The following is a 25,618-nucleotide window of genomic DNA, read 5'->3' as shown; positions in this document are numbered from 1 at the left end:
AGCAGAGTGGCCTAGGTCCATGAGCAGAGGACTTTGTTTTTGAACAAGACTTCTGTGGGTTGGGCATGATTAGCAAGGTTTGGGATCATTTCAAGCACGTGGTGGACAGGAAATGGGAGGACAACAAAGCAAACAAAGTCAAATAGTTAAGTCTAGAGGTATCAAAGGTTGGATGAGGCGGTTCAGCTGATCAAGGAGATGAATTAGGCAGAATTGAAGTTAGTGAGTAAACTGGAGTACTCTTAAGCAGTATTGTACCGTAAAGTGTTGTGCTAACCATTATGCTACCATGCTGTCCCATTGATATCATTGAAAGGCATCATGCATCATTGAAAAGCATCCGAATATTATTTTGTATATTTAACTACTCCTAGAGCACATTTTACTTTGTTCATATGTAACTTCTGTCTTCCACGTTGTTAATGGGAAGCTGGTTCCATCATTGCTAAACTCTCTTGACTGAGTGACCATTAATAAAAGCCAAATCCCAGCCACAGTGGTCTATTTAAATCCCACTTGACTCCATTCTGATGTTATCAGGAAGGTATTGCAATTGGACACTGTTGGACAAAAAGCTGAAACAGACTAGTGTAGCGTGCTGGGCAGTGATCCTTACTTGGCTGCATCCACAACATGCTAAGGCCCAGATCAGAGGCATTCAGGCCTGGCGACCAAATAAGAGAAAAGAGGTCTAGGCACAATCTCCAGAGAGCCACCTCACAGGTGAAGTGGCAATTCTGGACTAAAGTTGAATCAATGAAGGGTGCACTACAGCTGTGGCAGGGCTTGAATGCTGTCACCTCGTACAAAGTGAAATCAGACGCTATCGGTGGCAACAGAGCTTTGCTTCCAAGTGAGCTTAATGTCTTCTGTGCTTGCTTTGACCATCAAACCTTTACAAACCCTGATGTTCCTGTGATTTCAGTCTCTGAGGCTAACGTGAGAGCATCCTTCAAGAGGGTGAACTCACGGAAAGCATCCAGCTCAGATTCGGCGCCTGGACAAGCACTGAAGACAATTGGCTGTAACATCTTAAACCTCTTGCTTCAGCAAACTAAGGTACTCAGCTGCTTCAAGCAGGCCTCAAACTTACTGGTGCCTAAGAAGAAAATGGTAGCCCGTCTCAATGACTATCGTCTGGCAGCACTTAAATCCACTTGTGATGAAACACATCAACTCCTGCCTGACAAGGCCTTGGATCCACCAGCACAACATGTCCGCTGCAAATGCCATTTTATTGGCTCTTCCCTCAAACCCAGGACATCTGATGCTCTTTAGCAACTACAGCTCAGTATTAAAGACTACCATTGCCTCCTAATTAATCAATAATCTTTAAGACCTCAATACCTTCTTGTGCACTTGGATCCTTGATTCCTCACATACTGACCCCAGTCAGTTAGGATCTCCTCCACAGTCTCCATCCGAGTAGATGCACAATGAGGCTGTTGTGCCTAACCCCCTGCTCTACTTGCTTTGCACTTCTGACTGTGCAGCTAAGCACAGCTCCAGCAACACATTCAAGTTTGCTTACAGTACCATTGCCATCAGCCAAATCAAAGGAGGTACACAGGAGGAAGACTGGATATCTGATGGCTGAGCAGTGAGACAACAACAACCACCTCTTACTGAATGTCAGCTAAACCAAGGAGCTGATCATTGACTTTAAGAAGAGGAAACTGGAGGTCCATGAGCCAGCCCTCAAAGGGAGGCCAGAGACGAAGATGGTCAGTAACTTTAAATTCCTCTGTATTATCATTACAGAGGACCTTTCCTGGGTCAGGCATGCAAGTACAATTATAAAGAAAGCATAGCAGCATCTCTACTTTCTTAAAATTTAGCAAAGATTCAGCATGACATCTAATACTTTGACAAACCTCTATAGATGTGTGGTGAAGATTAGTCGCATCCCAACCTGGTATGGAAACACCGATGCCCTTGAATGGAAAATCTACAACAAGTAGTGGATGCAGCCCAGTCCATCACAGGTAAAGCCCTCCCCTCCATTGAGTACATCTACACAGGGCACTATTGCAGGAAAGTGGCATTCATTATCATGGACCCCCAGCACCCAGGTCATGCTCTCTTCTTGCTGTTGCCATCAGGAAGAAGGTACCGAAAACCTCAGGATTCACACCACCAGGTTCAGGAACAGTTCAAAGGTTCAAAACGTTCAATGGTTCATTTTGTTGTCAAAGTATGCATGTACAGTAAAACTCTGATTTTTGTCTTCTCCAGACAACAGATAGAAAAAGAAACAAAACTTGCAAAACTGCAAAATCCACCATCCCCTCCTCTGCTGAAAAAAAATCAGCGACAATAGCAACAATAACAATAACAATAACAATAACAATAACAATAACAATAACAGAAAAAAAACAGCAACAATAACAATCCCCGACCCCCTCACTCGCAGAAAAATATAGCAACAAATCCCCAACCCCACCCCTGGAACAGCGACAATAACAATCCCCGACCCCTCCCTGACTGAAAAAACAGCGACAATAACAATCCCCGACCCCTCCCCGGCTGAAAAAAGCGATGATAACAATCCCCGGCTGCAAGAACAGCGACAATAACAATCCCCGGCCCCCTCACTCACATAAAAGAACAGCAACAGTAGCAACAAAACTCCCAAACCCCCCACTCCTCCCCTACACACTTACAGACCACCCACCCGCCAATCAGCCATGAAAAGAAAATGTCAAAAACCCAAAAGAGAACAATATAAATTGCCGTCATTATCCCTCCACCATTAGGCTCTTGAACTGTGGGGATAATTTCACTCAACTACACTTGCCCATCACTGAACCTGTGGACTCACTTTCAAGGACTTATTCTTACTATCTGTGGTTTATTTATTATTATTATTATTATTATTATTATTATTATTTTCTCTTTTGTATTTGCACAGTTTGTTGCCTTTTGCCCGTTGGCTGTTCCTCCGCCCAGCTGGGTGCGGTCTTTCATTGACCCTACCATGCTTCTTGGATTTACTGTGTATGCCCACAAGAAAACAAACCTCTGGGATGCATATGGTGATACTTGTGTAATTTGATAATAAATTTACTCTAAACTTTGAACTTTGGCTGCGATCAACTCTGAAGGTTGGAATGGGAACTATGCCTTTCAATTACTTACCTAAAATCTATTTTACTTACAGCAACTGCCATTGATTACTTCATATAGAAACAACCGGGAGAGCCAAAGTCAAAGTACATTTATTATCGAAGTATGTATGCTTTATGCACCCTTTGCAAAAGTTCAGAAAAGTGAGTTCACACTGTTCAAAACACAAAAATACAACTGCAGATGCTGTGGATCAAAGAATACATTCACAACGCTGGAAGAACTCGGCAGGTCAGGCAGCATACGTGAGAAAAGAGTAGGCAATGTTTCGGGCCGAGACCCTTCTCTGTGATGGTTGCAGGCCACAACCACAGTTCAGTGCAGAGATGAGCAAACCTCCCAGAGCAGCAAATTGAACCAGCGCATGTCCTGCTTCCTTTTCAATCTGGCCCAGCCCTTAAATCGTCCACAGCCTGCTCTCGGATCTGGACCCTGCCGCTTTATACGCTCTTGGGCTGGTGCCCTGCCACCTCAACTTGGCCCGTACCCAACTCTTCCAATTCGGCTCGGCATCTAAATCGATCAAGTATTGGGCCTTTCCTCGCCCGCAGGTCCACGTCTGGGCCCCGCTGCCTCGACGCTGCATCGCCTCCCTCGGTTCTGCCAAAACGAATTGCCTCTGACTTTGCTCCAGGAGTGGCCAGAGATTGGCTCATTCCCCTCTCTCTGGCCTGGACCCCACAGCCTATACACACCACACCGCGCATGTCCTACACCTTCGAGACTTCAGTTCCCACAGCAAAAATGCCAGGTCACACAGGCAGTTCAAAAGCTCAACTCTGACAGGGGAGTTACAATCTATTGTCTGCAGTGATCGTTTAACAGAAAAAGTGTAATTAATGAAGTATTTAGTTGCTTTCTTTGCTACCAGCAAGCAGTTGTTGAGCTTCATGAGGACCATCTTAAACCAGAGTAGACCTACAGCCAGTCATCACAAGTTAAAATTATCTTTGCAGATAATTTTAATGCACTTAATGAACCATGGTTATTTTTTGCTCCATTTATTCCAGTCCCATTCTGCCCTGTCTCAGACTAGTTAACTTGGTGACTTGGTTACCAATATCCCTTCCAAAATGACAAGAATACAACCTGGCAAAGACAACTCTGAAATTGGGAACTCAGATACATAATCTGTGACACTAGTCTGCAGCGGAGTAAACCTACAGACTACTATATGTTGTAATATAAGTAAGTATTTTCCTACATACATTCAGTGCCCACTTTATTAGGTACCTCCTGTATCTAATAAAGTGGTCATTGAGGGCATGTTCATGGTTTTTTGCTACTGTAGCCCATCCACTTCAAGGTTCAACATGTTGTGTGTTCAGAGATGCACTTCTGCACACCCCCATTGTAACGAGTGGTTATTTCAGTTACTGTCACCTTCCTCTCAGCTTGAATCTGTCTGGCCATTCTCCTCTGACCTCTCTCATTAACAAGACACTTTTGTTCATAGAACTGCTGCTCACTGGATGAGTTTGGTTGTTTGCACTATTCTCTATAAACCCTAGAGATTGTTGTGCCACTGAGTGTATGTTTCTGCTGTTGTGGCCCATCCCCTTTAGGGTTTGAAGTGTTGTGCATGCAGGAGATGCTCTTCTGCACACCACTGTTGTAACGTGTGGTTATTTGAGTTACTGTCCCCTTCCTGTCAGCTTGAATCACTCGGGCCATTCTCCTCTGACCTCTCATTAACAAGGCATTTTGTTTCCCCACAGAACTGCTGCTCACCTAATGTTTCTTTGAGTTTTTCACACCATTCTCCTTGAACTCAAGAGATTGATTTGTGTGTGAAAATCCCAGGAGATGAGCAATTTCTCAACATTCTGTCTGGCACCAATAATCTTTCCAAAGTCAAAGTCACTGAGATCACATTTCTTCCCCATTCTGACGTTTTGTCTAAACAGCTACCGATCCTTGTGACCAGGTCTGCATGCTTTTATGCACTGAGTTGCAGCCATGTGATTAGCTGATTAGATACTTGCATTAACAAGCAGGTGTATCTAATAAAGTGGCCATTGGATGTAGTGATGTTTGATAATGAGGATCCAAATAGCATCAGATATTGTCCCCACAAAAAAACTACTTACAAAGAATTGGGGGAGCATTGAGGGCAATTGCACACTTAAAGGCGTGGGGTGAGTGCTTACTTCCTCCATCATCAACAGCTCATAATGGTTGAGGATGTCTAAGTTCTTTAGTAGTTCATTGCATTCCATAGCGGGAAATATAACTAGGATTTCTTTATAGAAAATATAAAGTGCTTCTTTATAGGCCTATAATCTGTATAAGGTATTGAAGAATAAAAGAGCTGACATATCGATGTATTTAATACAAGGAATTTAGGAACTTCATGCACACACACACACTAGAAGATAAAACAAAAATTTAGAAAAGTTTTCCCTCTCCATTTTAATATGCTTTTAGAGCATTTTATAGAATTACTTTTTTGAAGTGTGGGCGCTGTAAAATATTAAATAAAAAAATTTGAAATGAAATTGGGCAACACAAGTATCACTTTCTAATGTCACCCAATGTATTAATACTCCTGAAATATCCTAGATTTTTTGACAGCCAATATTCATGCTGAAATTAGATCTGTTACATTTGACACATATCTTGAGCCGCTCAGCTCAATACCAAACAACAACAGAACCCATTTAGTAGGCCTATTAAAACTTACTTACCAGTTGTTACCCCATTCAATCATGGTCCCCGGCTAGAATAAAAGAAATGTGTTAGATATTAGATTCACTGCATGGCTAAACAAACATCATTGCAATAAAATATATCCTGTAACAAATTAATTCTCAAAAGGTTTGGACATGATGCCACACAGTAAAGGAAGGATGGTGGTCACATAATACTCAGCTAAAGGATTGAGATGAGGAGCTCCCTCTGAAAGAATATAAACATATAAACTAGAATAGAGGCAGAATTTTAAAAAGTGTACACACACACACACACACACACACACACTTACTTACTTACTCTGTTTATCTTTTCTATGTTATCATGGAAAGTCAGGACTGATGAAGAAAAATTGATCAAAGAAACAGGATGTCAATAAGGGGGATTAAAAGGTAGGTGCAGGACAATATTTCCATCTATGGATGAGACCAGAACTGGAGGCCAAAGCAAGAGAACACACTCCAGTGAATGCAAAGTGATGTTCAGGACATACAGGACATAGTGGTTGGAGTGTTGAATTTTCTACCACAGCGATACCTGTGATGAAAGGCAGAAACGTATCTAAAGGGATCCTGGATAAGAAATTGAAGGATTTTCACTTATAGGAGGAGCAGAGATCCAAAGACTCAAAACCCCACTTTCAGAGAAAGGATTTCACCTCACCAGTGCCTTAAATGGGTGAGGTCAGGTTCTAAATTTCACCACATGAGGAAATAACCTCCTCTAAATTCTGCCAAATACAAGTCCAGCTGCCCAACTTTACCTCGCAAGACAATCAGCCCATTCCAATGCTTCTTTTAAATTAAAACTCTGAACCTCTTCCAACACATTCTGTAAATATTTAAACTATTATGAAACACAGTACTTGATGTGGTTTCTACTGTGTAAACTACAACTCCTACCTATGTACTTAATTTCCTAAAATTAAACAATAACATTCTATCAGCTTTCTTAATTACCTGCAGTATCTGCAAACTAGATTTTGGAAAATCACACACTAGAACATCCTTAAACCTCAGAGCTCTGTACTCTGTCCCAATTTGGATTCATTCCTTCATTACGTGCTGGGTCGTATAGCGTAGGCACTCATGGTCTTTTCAAGACCATGATTATTCTTGGGAATTTTTTACTACAGAAGTGGTTTGCCATTGCCGCCTTCTGGGCAGTGTCTTTACAAGACGGGTGACCCCAGCCATGATCAATACTCTTCAGAGATTGTCTGCCTGATGTCAATGGTCACCCAACCAGGACTTGCGATCTGCACCAGATACTCATACGACCATCCACCACCTGCTCCCATGGCTTCACGTGACCCCGATCGGGGGGTGAAGCAGGGGCTACACCTTGCCCAAGGGTGACTGCAGCCCAGAAGAGCGAAGGAGCATCCTGCACCTCTTCTGGTAGAGACAGATCCCACACTGCTTCCCAACCATTTGAATTATGAGCTTTCTTTTTCTCAAAATTTTCTTGCCGAAATAGAGAATTTTACATTTTCCCACATTATATTGCATTTGCCAGAGCTTTGTCCACTCACTTATCTATATCAGATTAAAGCCTCCCTATGTTCTCTTCACGAATTACCTCCTTATATTTACTTGTGTCAACAAATGTAACAACCAAATCTTGGTGCCTTCATCCAAGCTGTATGAAACTGAAGTTCTAGCACTGATGTTTGCAATGCACTCCTCAATATATCTTGCTGGCTACAGGAATATTGATTTTTGCCTGCCCTCTATTTCCTATCTCCCTTTTAGTTGACAGGAGGGACTGCAGATGCTGGAACCCGGAGGAACAAACAGTCTGCTGGAGGAATTCAGTCGGGCGAACATCTGTGGGAGGAAAGGAACTGCTGGCGCATCAGGCCTAAATGTGGAGAAACAAGATGACTAATAAATAGGTAGTAAGAGAATGGGAGTTGAGCAGCAACCAGAGGTGAGCCAAGGTGCTGGTAAAGGGGAAAGGGGGAAGATGGATGACGAGCAGATTAGTCTAAGTTGGGGTTGGGGAAGGAGGAATTTGGGTCAGACAAAAAAAAAAGGCAGACGGAGCCAGGTGGGGGTGAAGGGGAGGAACAAGGGTGGGGAAGGTGTTCATTTTACCCCCTACACTGTAGATATGGTGATTTGATTGAACGGCAAAGGTAGCTGGTTAGCCTTTTCCTCACTGGATGTGGTTATTCTGCCTCAGTTTTGAAGGATTGCAAGTGGAATTCAACACTTGTGAACTTGCCCACTTCTGACCTACACTGGAAGGAAGAGCATTGCTACAGTCATTGAGGGCCCCAGAGCACCACTGGTAAGGATTCCAGTTCTGACAACGACAAATGTCTTCCTCTGAGGTGAACTACTGAGGGATTTTCCTCATTCATTTTATTTTTTGATTCAATTTACCGCTGAATGTGTATTGATGTCATTCCTGCTTCAACTCTGGAATTAAGCTGTTTGATCCAAACTGTGCACTGCTAAGCGCGTAATCAGTGAATTAAATGCCACTTGGCAGCACTGCTGACAACTCCTTCCAGCCCTTTGCTGGCAATTGAGGGCAGATTTACTCGTTGGTGACGAGCCAGCTTGGATTTGTTGTGCTTTTTGCATACAAGACACAACAAGACAATTTTTGAAGTTGTCATGCAGATGCTAGTTTTGTTTGATACTGGAAATTGCCTGCCCAATTCTAGACTGCCCGTCTTTGAAAACACCAGTGCCTGATCCCTCCGTCTGTACTATTTCCATCAATCTTTTCTGAAGAATGGGTGAACTAAATTCAGCTAAAGAGTGGCTTCTGTAAAAAATGGAGACTTCAGAAGTAAGCAGCAAATGACATTCAGCATCTCACAGTCCTGGTTAAAAACACATTTATTTTTTCCATTCCAGTCTTCTGAGCCAAACATAAGATGGAAATTATTAGTCTGCAGATATTTAGTTTTTGGTTAAGAGTATGCATCAAAAGAAAGATTTTATTTATGTATGTATTGAGATACAATGCAGAATAGGCCCTTTTGGCCATTCTAGCCACACCACCCAGCAATCACCAATTTAATCCTAGCCTAATCATGGGACAATTTACAACCAATTAACCTACCTTTCCTTTCAAGCTCTTTGTGTCACAAAGTGTTTCCTGCTCGATCTGAGCCTAGGCTGATTATCATACATAATCTGACAACTTATTATTTCCCAAAATTATTTTCTTCTTATTGTTAGTAAGATTTCCTTAAGGAAATATGTTTTTTTTTAATTTATTGAACCTCTGAATTTGTACTATCTACTAGGAATCCAAGGAAGCTTATTCCCATTGGATGATATTAGGCATAGGAATGAAAGGAATGAGCGACCCCGGTCACCCTCATAGAAAAGAAGATTGGAAAGGTAACAAATATACATCCATGGAGAAGCTATACCTGAGGATGCATTAAAAGGTGCTGCATTACATTGTATCCACTGTAAAATATCAGCATAGTTAAAGCAGACTGATCTCTTGTATTTAAGGCGCAGTTCCCTATGTCCAACAAATATGCTTACTTACAGATTGGGAATTTATATTTATTCCCGCCACAAGAAATTGCATATTGGAAACTCTCAGGAAATTCAAAGAACATTTCCACCCAGAGGAAGCCATTCCGTCCTTTGGATTTTTGCCAGTTGCCTGAACTAACTAACTACTTTGAAAACTCCGGAGCGTCACTATAAGAAGTTGGACACAAAGTTATCTATTACAGCAACCTACCTTTAAGTAGTATGTCCTTAGCTCATAGATATTAGGTCCTGGCCTTGGGAGTGGTTCATTCCAGAAACTGAATTCCAAGAGTATTTGGTTCTTACGAGACAGCAACATCTTGCTTCTTTCCTTTCGGAATTCCAGGTATTCCTGAAAGCATGGAAATACAGTATATATTTACCGCTGTACCGTTGAGAGCATACTCACCAACTGCATCTCAGTGTAGTATGACAATTGTCCTGTATCACTCCAGCATGTGGTGAAAACTGCCCAGCGGATTATCGGCACCCAATTGCCCACCATTGAGAACGTCTACCATAAACACTATCTGGGCAGGGTGAAAAGCGTTATCAAGGATGCATCTCACCCTAACCATGGACTTTTTACTCTCCTCCCATCCGGTAGGCTCTACAGGAGCCTCCGCTCCCACACCAGCAGGCACAGGAAGAGCTTCTTCCCTGAGGCTGTGACCCTGCTGAACCTCACATCACTGCGTTAAGCAGTATTGCACCCGTATTGTACTGTCTCAGTACTTTTATATTTGTGTGCTGTAGCACTTACTTTTTATTCACAGTTATTTTGTAAATTACACTATTCTTTGCATTTCTGGTTAGATGCTAACTGCATTTCATTTCGCTTGGTATCTGTACTCGGCACAATGACAATAAAGTTGAATCTAATCTAATCTAATATAGACAGCCAATATCCTACTGAATGTTCGAGAAGGCACAGTATGGCCCACCTCTTCCTTCAAATTCATATTGTCTTTCAAAACAGTATAGGATTCAAAACCATTGTTCAAAGGAGTCAAAACCTGATGCCAAGAACTAGTTATTTATTGACTGAGATACAGTTCAGAATAGGCCCTTCAGCCCATCGAGCCATGCCGCCTGATTTAATCCAAGCCTAACCACACAGCAACTTACAATGACCCAGCAACTGGTACATCTTTGGACTGTAGGAGGAAACCAGAGCACCCAGAGGAAACCCACAGTCAGGAGGAGAACGGACAAGCTCCTTACAGGCAGAAGCGGGAATTGAACCTTGGTCGCCTATACCGTAAAGCTTTGTGCTAACCACTATGTTACTGTGCCGCCTCTAAGTGTGAAGATGCCGGGGATTGAACCTGGGGCCTCGTACATGCAAAGCATGCGCTTCACCGCTGAGCTACATCCCCAACCCATTATACTGGGAAAAAGTTTCAAAGTTTCCATAGCATTGACTGTGACAGCAGTCTTTTTTGAACAAACACAGACTGCGGTTATCTACTTGTTGACAAGTTGATTGGAGGACACAAAGAGTGAGCAAATGGAGATCGACTAGTTCACAGAATAGGCAAGAAGTTTGCAGCCAGCATATACATTAATTTTTAGAAAATGTAATTTCACGAACACATTATTATTCACTGTGACTAATAAATATTGTGGTACAAAGGGATCTGGAGGGGTCATAGTACATGAAACAAAAAATATTAATCTATACCTACAGCAAGGAACTAAGAAGGTTAATAGAATATTGCTAGGCGCTTGAAGCACAACAGTGGGCTCATTTTGATGCAGCGTTAGAGGAGGTCATACCTGGAGTACTGTAATCTGTTTTGCCCTTCATATTTCAGGGATGATGCACTGGCACTGGATGCAGTGCAGAGAAAAGGACACAAGGATGATTCCTGGGAAGGCCTTTGATGTATGGAGAAAGATTGAGTAAGTTGGGCCTGTATTCATTGCAGTTTATAAGGATTGCAGATGATCTTATTGAAACGTGTAAAGTCTTGAGGGGGGATTGACATGATGAATGCTGACATGATGTTTTCCCTGCTGGGGTACTCTAGAAACAGGGTACGTAATTCAAAGAAAAAGGAGTCACCCATACATAACGGGTGAGGAGGAATTTCTTCTCTCAGGCTATAAGACCATTAGACCATAAGATATAGGAGCAGAATTAGGTCATTTGGCCCATCGAGTCTGCACCGCCATTTTATCATGGCTGATCCAATTTTCCTCTCAGCCCCAATCTCCTGCCTTCTCCCCGTATCCCTTCATGCACTGACCAATCAAACATCTTTCAATCTCTGCCTTAAATATAAACACTTGGCCTCCACAGCTGCTTGTGGCAACAAATTCAACAGATTCACCACTCACTGGCTAAAGAAATCCCTCCTCATCTACATTCTAAAAGGACACCCCTCTATTGTGAGGCTGCGTCCTCTGGTCTTAGACTCACCCACCACAGGAAACGTCCTTTCCACACCCACTCCATCAAAGTCTCCATCAAATGGTCAAAGGCTTTCCGAAAATCCAAGTACACGACATCAACTGATCCTCCTTTGTCTATCCTGCTTGTTTTAGGTATTTCTTCAAAGTATTCCAACAGATTTTGTCAGGCAAGATTTTCCCTTGAGGAAACCATGCTGACCACAGCCTATTTTATCAAGTGCCTCCAAGTACTCTGAGAACTCATCCTTAATAATCAACTCCAACATCTTCCCAACCACTGAGGTCAGACTAACTGGCCTATAGTTTCCTTTCTTCTGCTTCTCTTCCTTCTTGAAGAGTGGAGTGACATTTGCAATTTCCCAGTCTTCCAGAACCATTCCAAAATCCAGTGATTCTTGAAAGATCATTTCTAATGCCTCCACAACCTCTTCAGAAATCTCAGGTATACACCATCTGGTCCAGGTAATTTATCTACTTTCAGAACTTCCAATTGCCCAAGAACCTTCTCCCTAGTTACGGTAACTTCACACACTTCATGACCCCGATACCTGGAATTTCCACCATACTGTTAGTGTCTTCCACCGTGAAGGCTGATGCAAATTACCTATTCAGTTTGTCTGCCATTTCGTTGTTCCCCATTACTTCCCCTCTAACATCGTTTTCCAGTGGCTTGATACCCACTCATGCTTCTCTTTTACACTTTATGTATCTGAGGAAACTTTTGGCACCCTCTTTAATATTATAGGCTAGCTTACTTTCATATTCCATCTTTACCTTCTTAATGACATTTTTAGTTGCTTCTGTTGGTTTTTAAAAAGCTTTCCAATCCTCTAACTTCCCACTAATTTTTGCTCTATTATATGCCCCTCTATGGCTTTTACGTTGGCTTTGACTTCTCTTGTTAGTCACAGTTGTATCACCTTGCGTTTGGAATACTTCTTCCTCTTTATATATCCTGTGCCTTCCAAATTGCTTCCAGAACTTCCAGCCATTGCTGCTCTGCTATCATTCTAGCCAGTGTCCTTTCCCAATCAATTCTGGTCGACTTCCCTCTCATGCCTCTGTAATTCCCTTTACTCCACTGTAATACTGATACACCTGACCTTAGCTTCTCCTTCTTGAATTTCAGGATGAATTTGATCATACTATGGTCACTTGCCCCTAAGGGTGATTTACCTTCAGGTCTCTAATCAATTCTGGTTCATTGCACAACAACCAATCTAGAATAGCTGATCTTCAAGTGGGCTCAACCACAAATTGCTCCAAGAAGCCATCTTGTTGGCACTCCAGAGACTCTCCCTCCTGGAATCCAGCTCCAACTTGATTTTCCCAATCTACCCGTATACTGAAGTCCCCAATGACGATTGTAACTTTGCTGTTTTGGCATGCGTTTTCTATTTCCCATTGTAATTTGTAGGCCACATTCTTACTACTGTTTGGGAGTTTACATATAACTCCCATCAGGGCCTTTTTGCTCTTGCAGTTCCTTAGCTCTATCCACAATGATTCAACACCTTCTGACCCTATGTCACTTCTTTGTATTGATTTGATTTCATTTCTTACCAACAGAGCAAAACCGCCCCTTCTGCCTTCATGCCTGTCCTTTTGATACAATGTGTATCCTTGGACATTAAGCTCTTCTTTCAGCCATGATTCAGCGATGCCTACAACATCATACCTGTCAATCTGTAACTGTGCTGCAAGTTCATCTACCTTATTCCGTAAACTGCACACATTCAAACACAACATCTTCAGTTTTGTATTCACCCTTTTCAATTTTGTCCACCTTTTACATTGCAACTCATCCTGTTGAATGAAATTTTGTCCTGTCATCAGCCTCTCCTCACTACACATTGCCTCTGCTTGCAAACCAGCCGCCTCGTCTTCAGCATTATTATTTGCCTTTCCTATGATACTTCTTGCATTTAAGTAAATGCAGCTCAGGACGCTAATCACACCACGTTCAACTTTTTGATTCCTAACTTCGTCTGAAGTCTTACCAACATCTGCCTCCACTATTTCTCCATTAAATGTTCTGACACTCTGGTTCCCGCCCCCCTGCAACCCTAGTTTAAACCCCACCGTGCAGAATTAATAAACCTTCCTTCTAGGATATTAGTTCCCCTCCAGCTCAGGTGCAAACCGTCTCTTCTGTACAGGGTGTATCCTCCCTGGACGAGAGCCTATTGATCTAGAAATATTATGCCTTCCCTCCTACACTGACTCCTAAGCCATGTATGTAACTATATAATCTTCCTAGTTCTGGTCTCGTTAGCACTCAGCACAGGTATTAATCCTGAGGTCACAACGCTAGGGTCCTGCTGTTTAACTTAGCACCTAACTCCCTGAACTTCCTATGCAGAACCTCATCACTTGTCCTACCCATGTCATTGGTACCTACATGGATCCTAACTTCTGGCTGTTCATCCTCTCACCTTAGAATGCTGAGGACTCAATTGCCCACAAACATCCTGTTTATTCTCTTAACTAATGAATCCCCTATCACCACAGTGTGAGATCTTCTCCCCTCTTCCCTTCTGAGTCACAGAGGCAGACTCAGTGCCAGAGACTCACCCACTGTGAAACTCCTCTGTTTGGTTACCATCCCCCCAACATTCCAACAGTAAACAAAGTGATATACTGTTGTTGAGGGGAATGGGTACTCTGCACTGGCTCCTTAATCTCTTTCCCCTTCCTGACTGTCACCCAGTTTCCTGTATCCTGCACCTTGGGTGTAACTACCTATCGATATGTCCCATCTATTGTCTCCTTAGGCTACCGAATGATCCGTTGTTCATTCAGTTCCAGCTCTAACTCCTTAACACTCTGCTTATTAGAAGGGCATAAGTATTTGCACAGCTTGCTGAATTTCAAACTAAATTTCATCATTTCATGCTTTGTGTTTAAAGATTGTTTTCATTTATTACCTTGTTTTCTTTTAGCTTCTCCATTGCATCTTTCATAGCAGGATAACCACCAGAAAACCTCCATAAATGCACTGTTCAAAATAAAAGGATGACAAAAAATTGTAGACTAAACAAAAATGCCGATTCTGCATGCAAGACAGCGTCTTTTCACCAGCAAGTTTTATGCCACAGGCATTTTAGTCTCATGATAATAATGAAACCTTATTCACTGTACTGCAAAACGACAAATTGCATATGTCAGTGATAATAAACCTGATCCTGATTCTGCGTGATCACCTGGGGATACCGCAGTCTCAAGCAATTCTTATGGGAGGTGGCAGTCATTGTTCATTAACATTAAACACAGAAAGTTAAGGGTTCTCTGTGTGTCTGATTCCACTGAAGTTATTGGAGCCAAACATGTGGAGTTGAATATTTAACTCTCACAACCAAAATTCTAAAAGGCCTACTGAGATAAAGATAGAAAGTCTATTTATATACCATTGAAAACAGAGAGCATTCTGCATGTAAACATGTTTCTTTTAAATTAGGAAGCCAAATAGAACAGGAAAGCTATGTGCCAGTAAGCAGAGTACTTCTTCCACAGTTCAGATTGCCAAATTTGACAATTGGGAGATTTTTGGTGCCGACGAGGAAGGGATGCTTTACCAAACCAGGAGCAGCCTAACAGGACACAGGGAGGTCCAAGAGCCAAGGTCCCAAGGAATTGATTTAAAATAACATTTTAAACAAGATACCAATTATCTTCTGAAAGAGGCAAAAGAATATTTTGTAAGATTGATTCACAATTCAAGATTCAAGATCATTTAATGTCACTTCCTGTACACAAGTATAAGAAGACCCAAATAATTGTTAGACCAGATGCAACACTACACAAAAGTACTCAAAAGAACACAATAATAGTAATACATCACACAATCAATATAAATACAAAAGAGCTTATATACATAGATTGATTGCGTCAATAAAGTGACGCTACACTGTACATAATAGTGTGTTGATCAGTCTAACTGCTTGGGGAAAGTTACTGTTTTTGAGTCTGCCAGTCCTGGTGTGCATGTTGCTTAGTCTCCCACCTGATGTAAGTGGGATTTATGATGTTACTGGCCCTTCCCCAGCACCTTCCTGTATATTTGCCCTTGATGATGGGTAGGCTGATGCCAGAGATGTGTTAGGCAGTCTTCACCACCCACTGGAGAGCCCTCCTGTCTGCTGCAGCAAACTTTTCGTACCAAGCGGTGATGCAGCTGGTTAGGACGCTCTCAACCATGCATCTGTAGAATGATATAAGTGTGGATGTGCAAAGACCAGCTCTCTTCCAACTCCTCAGAAAGTTGAGGCATTGGTGAGCTTTCTTGACTGTGTAGAATGTGTCCTGGAACCATGAGATATGTGTGATGTGCACTCCCCAGGAGTTTGCAGCTGCTTACAGTTTCCTTATCTGTGCCACCAATGTAAAAGGGGTGTGGGAGTGGTGAGTTCTCCTGCAGACAGTAACCATCTCCTTTGTCCTGTTGACACTGAGGATGAGGTTATCTGCCCGGCACCAGGCCTTGAGCTCTTCCACTTCCTCTCTGTAAGCCGTCTCATCATTGTTGATGATAAGGCTCTGTATTATCATCAGTGAAATTGGTGATGTGATTGCTTGGGTGCAGTCATGTGTGAGCAGAATGTACAGCAGTGAGCTCAGCAAACAGCCAGGCAGGACATGGAAACAGAAAACCTACAGCACAATACAGGCCTTTGGCCCACAATGCTATGCCGAACATGTACTTACTTAGAAATTACTGGGCTTACCCATGGCCCTCTATTTTTCTAAGCTCCATGTACCTATCTAGGAGTCTCTTAAAAGACCCTATTGTATCTGCCTCCACCACCGTTGCTGGCAGCCCATTCCATGCACTCACCACTCTCTGAGTAAAAAATATTTACCCCTGACATCTCCTCTGTACCTACTCCCCAGTACCTTAAACCTGTGTCCTCTTGTGGCAACCATTTCAGCCCTGGGAAAAAGCCTCTGACTATCCACACGATCGATGCCTCTCATCATCTTATACACCTCTATCAGGTCACTTCCCATCCCCCACTGCTCCAAGGAGAAAAGACCTTGTTCACTCAACCTATTCTAAGACATGCTCCCCAATCCAGGCAACATCCTTGTAAATCTCCTCTGCACCCTTTCTATGGTTTCCACATCCTTCCTGTAGTGAGGCAACCAGAACTGAGCACAGTACTCCAAGTGGGGTCTGACCAGGGTCCTATATAGCTGCAACATTACCTCTTGGCTCCTAAACTCAATCCCACGATTGATGAAGGCCAATGCACCATATGCCTTCTTAACCACAGAGTCAACCTGCACAGCAGCTTTGAGTGTCCTATGGACTCAGACCCCAAGATCCCTCTGATTCTCGACACTGCCAGGAGTCTTACCATTAATACTAAATTCTGCCATCATGTTTGACCAACCAAAATGAACTACCTCACGCTTAACTGGGTTGAACTCCATCTGCCACTTCTCAGCCCAGTTTTGCATCCTATCAATGTCCTGCTGTAACCTCTGACAGCCCTCCACACTATCCACAACAGCACCAACTTTTGTGTCATCAGCAAACTTACTAACCCATCCCTTCACTTCCTCATCCAGGTCATTGATAAAAATCACGAAGAGTAGGGGTCCCAGAACAGATCCCCGAGGCACACCACTGGTAACCGACCTCCATGCAGAACATGACCTGTCTACAATCACTCTTTGCCTTCTGTGAGCAAGCCAGTTCTGGATCCATAAAGCAATGTCCCCTTGGATCCCATGCCTCCTTCCTTTCTCAATGAGCCTTGCATGGGGTACCTTGACAAATGCCTTGCTGAAATCCATATACACTACATCTGCTGTCCTATCAACATCAATGTGTTTAGTCACATCCTCAAAAAATTTAATCAGATTCCTAAGGTATGACCTGCCTTTGACAAAGCCATGCTGACTACTCCTAAACATATTATGACTCTCCAAATGTTTATAAATCCTGCCTCTCAGGATCTTCTCCATCAACTTACCAACCACTGAAGTAAGACTCACCGGTCTATAATTTCCTGGGCTATCTCTACTCCCTTTGTTGAATAATGGAACAATATCTGCAACCCTCCAATCCTCCGGAACCTCTCCTGTCCCCACTGATGATGCAAAGTTCATTGCCAATCTCAGCAAGGCTCAGCAATCTCCTCCCTTGCCTCCCACAGTAGCCCGGGGGAAATCTCGTCTGGTCCCAGAGATTTATCCAACTTGATACTTTCCAAAAGCTCCAGCACATCCTCTTTCTTAATGGCTATATGCTCAAGCTTTTCAATCCACTGTAAGTCATCCCTATAATCGCCAAGAATCTTTTCCATAGTGAATACTGAAGTAAAGTATTCATTAAGTAGCTCTGCTATCTCCTCCGGTCTCATACACACTTTCCCACTGTCTTATTCTCTTGCTCTTCACATACTTGTAGAATGCCTTGGGGTTCTCCTTAATCCTGCTCACCAAGGCCTTCTTATGGCCCCTTCTGGCTCTCCTAATTTCATTCTTAAACTCCTTCCTGCTAGTCTTATAATCTTCTAGATCTCTATCATTGCCTAGTTTTTTGAACCTTTCATAAGCTTTTCTTCTTGACCAGGTTTTCAACAGCCTTTGTACACCACGGTTCCTGTACAACTACCATCCTTGTCTCATTGGACATCTGAACTGAGGATGATAGAGAGGGAGGAGTGGTTGTGCACCTGTCTATCTGAAGTCTGTTGGTTAGGATGTCCAACACCTAGTTGCACGGCAGTGCGTTTAGTCCGAGGAGTAGGGGTTTGTTCACCTTGGACTGAGGAACAATAGTGTCAAATGCTGAAACAGCACAAGTGTCCTTGTTTTCGAGGTGCGTCTGATCCAGGTGCACGACAGATGCTATGCCATCTGTTGTAGAGCAGTTCTGTCGGTAAGCATACTGGTTAGTATCGGATTGGCAGGAATGGGGTTTTTGAAGTGTGCTCTTGCCAGCTGTTCAAAGCACTTCATGAAGATCACAGCCAGTGCTACTGGGCGGTAGTCGTTTTGTTCTGAAGCTGTAGCGTTCTTTGTTACAGGGATGAAGGTGGCAGATTTGAAACATGGGGATAGCAGCATGGGTGAGTGAAGGGTTGAAGAAGTCCGTGAAGACATCAATGAGCTGGCGTGCGCACTCCGAGTACGCGGATGAGATATTGTCTGGCCTGGCTGCCTTGTGGGGGTTCACTTGCTGCAGAGCCATTCTCACGTCTGCTGCTGTTACACAGTGGCAGCTCCCCGGGAGGAGAGCACCCTGCATGGCCGGCATTGTGTTGCATGCCTTGAAGCGTGCATAGAGGTTGATTAGGACATCAGAGCGGACCTTGTTGCTGGTACAGTCAACGAGGCTTTTCCTTACACAGTCAGTAATGTCCTTGATCTGCAGCCACGTGCACTGGGGATGATCATCAGACAGGTGTTCCTGCATTTTTGTACATAGACAGTCTTTGCCCTCTCAATGCTGAAGATGAGCTTTCTTCTGTCTGGTCTGAGAGATGCCTGTCACCAGACTTGAGGACAGTGTCACAGGCTTTTGGTACGGAGAGCACCTCTGTGTTAAGCCAGGGATTCTGGTTGGGCCATGAGATAACCTTTCTTGAGGTACCAACATTGGCTAGACACATACTGATGTTTCCGATGACGGACGAGACACATTCCTCACAGTCTGTGTCTACCCCTTCCGGTGGCCTCCATGAACACCTGCCCATTGGCATGTTGAAAACAGTCTTGAAGCATAAAGATTGCCTCATTAGACCAGACAGTGATGGTCCTCATGACTGGGTTCTCCATTTTTAGCATTTATGTTGGGATTAACGTTATGGAGATGCGGTCAGAGAGATCAAGATGACAGTGAATGTATCTTCACTCTCCAGTCTGTTTGTTTTCCGAGTGGCTATGGTGATGTGTAGGTGGAATTTGGTCGAATGTCTTGCAGGTTAACATGATTGAAGTCTCCTGCAATTATGAAGAGACCATTCGGATGCTTTTCTTTTGTAGAGAGCTGATGGCACTGTAAAGCTCTCCCGGTGCAACCTTGACATTCACCCTTTGGGGGGGTGGGGGTAATGCAGACAGGGGTGAAGAACACAACAATAAACTCCCTGAGCAGGTAACGTGGCTGGCATTTAATTGTAAGATGCCCAATTTCCCTAGAGCAGTGACTGCTAACTACAAGTGAGTTTGTGCGCCAAACTTTCTTAATGTACACACGTATTCCACCACCTTTGGATTTCTCCGATGAGGAGTTCCTGACTGTGCGGAACAGAGTCACCCTGTCAAACTGAAATGCCGAGTCAGGCTTGAGGTCGATTAACCACGTTTCAGTGAAAATGAGAACGCAGCAGTTTCTCATCTCTCTCTGTGCATTCATTCACAGTAAGTCCATTTTATTATTTAGCGGGCGGGCGCTGGCCAGGATATGTGACGGTACCGCAGGCCTGATCGGGTGAGCATCCAGCCTCACTAGTGCCCCAGCTCTCTTGTCATGTTCCTACTTCCTCTCACACACCACCGCTTTGGCCAGATCGCTGTCATTGGGTCTGGTGATCGTTCAGTCCCGCTGTTAACTCTGCAGCCGGTGGATTAAACGTAATTTTGTCCAAGAGTTCAGCAGAAATCCCTGACTAGAAACTTTGAAGCACTATCTAAGATAGCACTTTGAGGCTAGCACCACTAGTGGGAGCTAGAGGAGTTGTTGCTACCATCGTCACTGGCAGGAACCCTGAGACTGGTCAGCCAAGACCTGTTTCTTACAATTGCAACACCACGTGGGAACTACGCTTGTCCTGAGGAAGTACACCTGAAGGAGTAGCTCTGGTATTTGAGCTAGAGTTCAAAGCTTCCCTCACTTACTTACCTTCCACCCCCCCCCCCCCCACTTAGTTTCAGTGCGTACTCTTTCCTCTCCCCCCCCCCCCCCCCCCACCTTCTTATTCTAGCTTCGATCCCACTTCCTTTTCAGTCCTGGTGAAGAGTCACAGCTCAAAAAGTCAATTGTTTTCTTCCTTTTCGCAGATGCTGCCTGACCTACTGAGTTCCTCCAGCATTTTGTTTGTGTTGCTCTGGAAGTACTTGGGAGTCACCACAAAATACAAGGAAGAATGGTAGCTTCTTGATCTTATGCTCCAGGAAAAAAATACCCAAAGGGCAAAGTTCAGGGTAGCAAAAGAGATGCAAGAACAAGATGTTTATGGTTAAGAACATCTCATGGTGCTTGTTGATAAGAGATAGAGAAGCAAATTTGCAGCTAGGTTATGGGGATGTGCAATATCTTTCAAGTGGTGATATTATCAGACATTATTACTTAAAGGTCATTTGGGACAACAAATAAAGGGAAGAGAAAACGATGAATTGCTAAAGCATGTTCAGGAGAATTCTTCGAGCAGCGCATTCTTGTTCTAACCAGGAATGAGGCATTGCATAGGTGAAGACAAGTGAATCAAGGGGGTGATCAAGAAGGCAGACAGAATTCTTTCCTTCACTGGGTGGAGCACTGAGTATAAAAGTTGGCAAGTTATATTGCAGCTATATAAAAATTTAGTTAGGCCACATTTGGAGTAATGTGTGCAGTAGTGGTTGGTGGCTTCAGGAAGGATGTGGAGGGAGTGCAGAAGAGATTCACCAGTATGTTGTCTAGATTGGAGCACATTAAGCCATAACGAGATTGGTTAAATTTGGATGCTTTCTCTGGAGTGTCAGAGCTGAGGGGCAACCCCAAGTATCCTTCTTCCATGTTGAAAATGTCAAGTACAAGAAGGCTTAGCTTTAAGGTGGGAGGGATTTAAAGGTGGTGGTGGTGGGGGGGTGAAGCTGGTACGATATATATATTTCTGAGGCATTTAGAGGGAGACGTAAGCAGGCGGGGACTGTGGGGGGACAGGGAAGGCTACAGGCCAAGTGAAAGCAGATGTTATTAAAATGCACACTGACATCATGGGCCAGAAATCCTGACTTAAGCCTAGCCTAGTCACAGGGCAATTTACAATGACCAACTAACCTACTAACCAATACGTCTTTAGATTGCGGGAAGAAACAAGAGCACCCAGAGGAAACCCGTGCATTGCACACAGAGGACACCAGGATTGGCCTCTGAAGCCCCAAGCTTTAATAACGCCGCGCAAACCGCTGTGCCCATCATGGTGCCTAAGGGCATTAGCAGAACTCCAAGGTCACTGGAGTCAGCTTCGGCTTCCATGAAGATAGCGGGGTGGAGCATTACTTTGCTGTCAGGCTGCGAAGACAGCTCTGTCAATCACTGGTCAACTGTGACACCACGTTATGCTCGCCCCCGTGGGCATTACCTGAACGAATAACTAGCCAGACTCCACAGTGATCGACTGAGTCCCAGCTGTAGCTTTAGGCTCAGTCAGGAAGATGAGCATCCACCCAAGGTCAGGAATGATTATGGAGATCCAAATATGATAATTAAACCAAAGGTGAGAAGGAAGGTTAGGACGAACTAAATTAAGTCTGGGTAGTAGAATTACCTGCTTGATCCTGCTCACCATACCATGTATTCCAGCTTCCCACAATCTCACACGGGTAGTCAGGGTCATTGTGTAGCTTTTGCAATATTTTCTCCCTGCGGTTGTTAACAAAAGGTTTTATTTTTAACCCAATTGCAAACAATCTAGATCTGTACAAATCAAATGCTTCTTTAAGTAGACTTATACATAAACATTAATAATTCAATACAAAAATATGGAAAAAGTGTAATATACATATGTATTGATTAGGTTATAAATTTTACAATCAACCCAATGTTTACCAAAAACATATGTTGGCTAGTATTAGAGAGAAAATAGAAAAAATACTGCTAACCCTTCAGAGCACAATGTTACCTGCAAATAATTTGCCAGGACCTGAAGGGTTTAGTGGCCCAAAGAGGACAACCAACGATGAAGAAATATTTAAAAACAAAAAATGCTGGCAGAACTCAGCAGGCCAGACAGCATCTATGGGAGGAGGTAGTGACGACGTTTTGGACCCAAACCCTTTTCTGCATTGTTGAGTTTAAGCTATTGAAACTCAGCAAGCCAGGTTGGAAAATTTTGTGGATTAGGAGCTGAGTGTGGAAAAACTTATGCAGTTCTAAGCAGATAAATTTTCTACCAGTTTACCACATTTTTTTTTGCACTTGCTCAGAAAGAATTAGGAAATAATCCCATTTAGATTTTGAAATGATTCACGGCTGGGTTGTCAGAGCAGCTCGCTACTAATTTCCTCGGCTAGTTGCTGCAAGGAGTTTACATAAATTTTGTTCTGTGTGAATCATAAGGAGTGAGTCAAGCAGAAGAGATTAGACAAATCCTGCACAACACCAAACACAGCTAGGAGTGGCAAAGGTCATTGGGATCCACTTGACAAAAGCCTAGCTATCCAATGATTGTGCAAATCCCAACACTGTAATTGTAAAAGCTGCTGATATGTGGGCTATCTTCCATAATATTATGAAAACATAACTGGCCTACATATGCCTTTTGCTTGGCTTTATAAAATATAATCCAGATTTAATGTATCACTGATGTTAAATATCCTCTGCTTTCGTTTAGAAAGCAACCAAGTTCTAACACAATGACTTAAAACAAAATAGGAAGAGAAAAGACAGAATGACTTGTGTACTTCATCATCAGCTTGAGATTTTCTGCCTCCCATCACTGAAAAAAAAACCATTATCAAACCATTATCACAACCATTATCACTGAAAAAAAACCATTATCAAAACCTTTTCAAGAAGGCCAAATCTTTTCAAGGCATCTAGGAATATGAGTTTAAAATTATCCTGTCAGTATTGCTGAGAACAAGTATATTTTACAAATTACAAAACATCTAGGGGAAAAGCAAAACCGACCTTAACCTGCAGGTGTTTGTGAGTATGGGTTTTTTGGACTGCATACATTATTCAGCAGTCAGATGAAATCACTCACATCGCATAAAACTAGGTAAACAAAAAGATGTACATTTAGGCGACATGCCAAAATTATAATTTACACACAGTTCTGTGCACTCTGGTCAAGCCAAGAAATCATTTATATTTTATATGAATTTATATAGAATTATACAAACAGATAGTGGTGAGTGTTTTTGGAATTCGAAGGAATCATCTCTCCTGTTTCAACAAGCACTGTCTATAAGGATTCCTTTGTTTAATAGCAGTCAAAATCAAATCTTCATAATTGTAACAAAAAATGTTATTTACAGACTGATATCTCTTAAGGACAGTTTTAATAGAGACTACCAATGTGAAACATGTCTGGACTTGACCGACTAAATCTAGTTCCTCATCAAGGGGAAATTCAGCATCCCAACAAAGAAATGCACTCATGATTCTGCAAGCAGAGCAAGATTGATGGATGATTAAAAACTGGGCCAACATCCATTTGTAATCTGACCAAAAGAAGTGCATGCAATAGTGTATCCAATTGTTCCACTATTTCCTGTAAAGGTGTATATAATCCAAATAAGCATGCAGGAAGTAGTTTTGTGCTGGGGAATTGGGTTAACTGGAAAATAAAACTGCAATTAATTTAAATTTAAAGAAAATGCCCATTACATTGATAGTGAGGAAGAGAGATTTGGACTGCAGAAGGATTCAGCTGGTGTGGTCGGCTGTACAGAAACATTGTGAGTGGAATTTAGCTCATCAAAGTGTCAGGTAATGCACTGAGGGAATATTGTAAGAAGATACGTGTATAAACAATAAACGTAAGGAACAAAAGAAATTTAGAGCACATGTTCAGCCAACCTTACATGTAGCCAATCAATTCAATTAAAGTGGAATGCCTTTTTTTTCAGTGTGGGCATAGAATACAAGATTAGGAGGTTATGAGTACTATGTTCAGTCTAGTCAAAATGTTGCAGGGAAGAAGTCATTTTTATGGGAGAGGTGTTATGAAAATTTACAAGGTCATGTGTGGGACTGGAAAACTTTCATTCAGGAAACATTGACAAGCCGGCCTTGTTTCTTTTGGACCAGAAGAGACTGAGAACAGATTTAATTGAAATGTACTAAATGATGAAAGGCTTCAAAGATTAAAATGCAATAACTATTAGGGTGTTCAAAAACCATGGGGACATAGATTTAAAGGATTTGGTGGAAGGTTTAGAAGGGAGAGGAGCCTGGACTGGAACTCAATGAATGAAAAGGCAGTAGAGGAAAAACCATTCATTATGCTCCAGTGCAAACTTGAGCTCTGAACAGACCTAGAGTTGTCTGCCTCCCGAGCATTAGCCCATTTATCCCATTTATCCCAACCGACGCCGACATGATTGTCTGAATGAGCTTTTGCTGAGTCCTGTGTTATCTCAGCACCAGTACCAATAGCAACAACTACCTGCACTTGCATAGCATCATTCAGTTGATGGAATATCCTAATGTACTTCACAGGTGCTTTATTTAATAAAATTTAACACCGAGCCACTCAAGGAAATAGTATGGTGTATAACCAGAAGCTTTGATTGCTGGGGGGAGAAAATAAGGGGTCTTAAAGGAGAGACCAGAGGCTGAGAAAATAAGGGAGGAAATTCCAGAACTCAAGACCTCAGCAGCTTAAAACGTGGTGATTAAAATGGGGAATGCCCAGAAGACCACAATTAGTGTGGCTGAGAATCCTCATAGGAGAACAGAGATAGACTAATTATAGACACAAACAGCGGTGAGAATATGTAATATATTCCAACGTGGAGGAATCCTAGTGTGAAAATAATAAACAAAATGCTACATCACTCTTTCAAAGATCATGGGCACTGTCTGAATAAAATCAACTGATTTTCAAGAGATTGGAACTTACGATAAGCTGTTGTAGGCATCTAAACATTCTGGCTTCACATTATGAACTAAGACAAAAACAAAAAATGTTTCAGTATAATTTGAA

General features: G+C 42.6%; 1 protein-coding gene and 1 long non-coding RNA gene across 2 annotated transcripts in view; one reads left to right on the top strand and one right to left on the bottom strand.

Moving 5' to 3' along the window:
- nipsnap1 (nipsnap homolog 1 (C. elegans)) overlaps nt 1–25,618 on the bottom strand; it is a 39,267-nt gene that overhangs the window by 9,917 nt on the left and 3,732 nt on the right. Inside the window, exons 3-7 of the mRNA XM_059988265.1 lie at nt 25,535–25,580; nt 22,232–22,326; nt 14,675–14,745; nt 9,541–9,681; nt 5,814–5,845 (exon numbers count right to left, since the gene is read on the bottom strand). Coding sequence (XP_059844248.1) covers nt 5,814–5,845; nt 9,541–9,681; nt 14,675–14,745; nt 22,232–22,326; nt 25,535–25,580 — 385 coding nt within the window. The remainder of the gene's footprint in view (nt 1–5,813; nt 5,846–9,540; nt 9,682–14,674; nt 14,746–22,231; nt 22,327–25,534; nt 25,581–25,618) is intronic.
- Nucleotides 5,854–14,666, top strand: LOC132404188 (uncharacterized). Its single transcript, XR_009515444.1, has 3 exons — nt 5,854–8,112; nt 9,086–9,182; nt 11,147–14,666. It is a non-coding gene; the product is annotated as an uncharacterized LOC132404188 (long non-coding RNA).

The sequence above is a fragment of the Hypanus sabinus genome, chromosome 13, assembly GCF_030144855.1.
Source record: "Hypanus sabinus isolate sHypSab1 chromosome 13, sHypSab1.hap1, whole genome shotgun sequence".
NCBI classification, from domain to species: domain Eukaryota; kingdom Metazoa; phylum Chordata; class Chondrichthyes; order Myliobatiformes; family Dasyatidae; genus Hypanus; species Hypanus sabinus.
The sequence above is the reverse complement of the archived record's forward strand: the minus strand, read 5'-3'. Positions and strand labels throughout refer to the sequence as shown.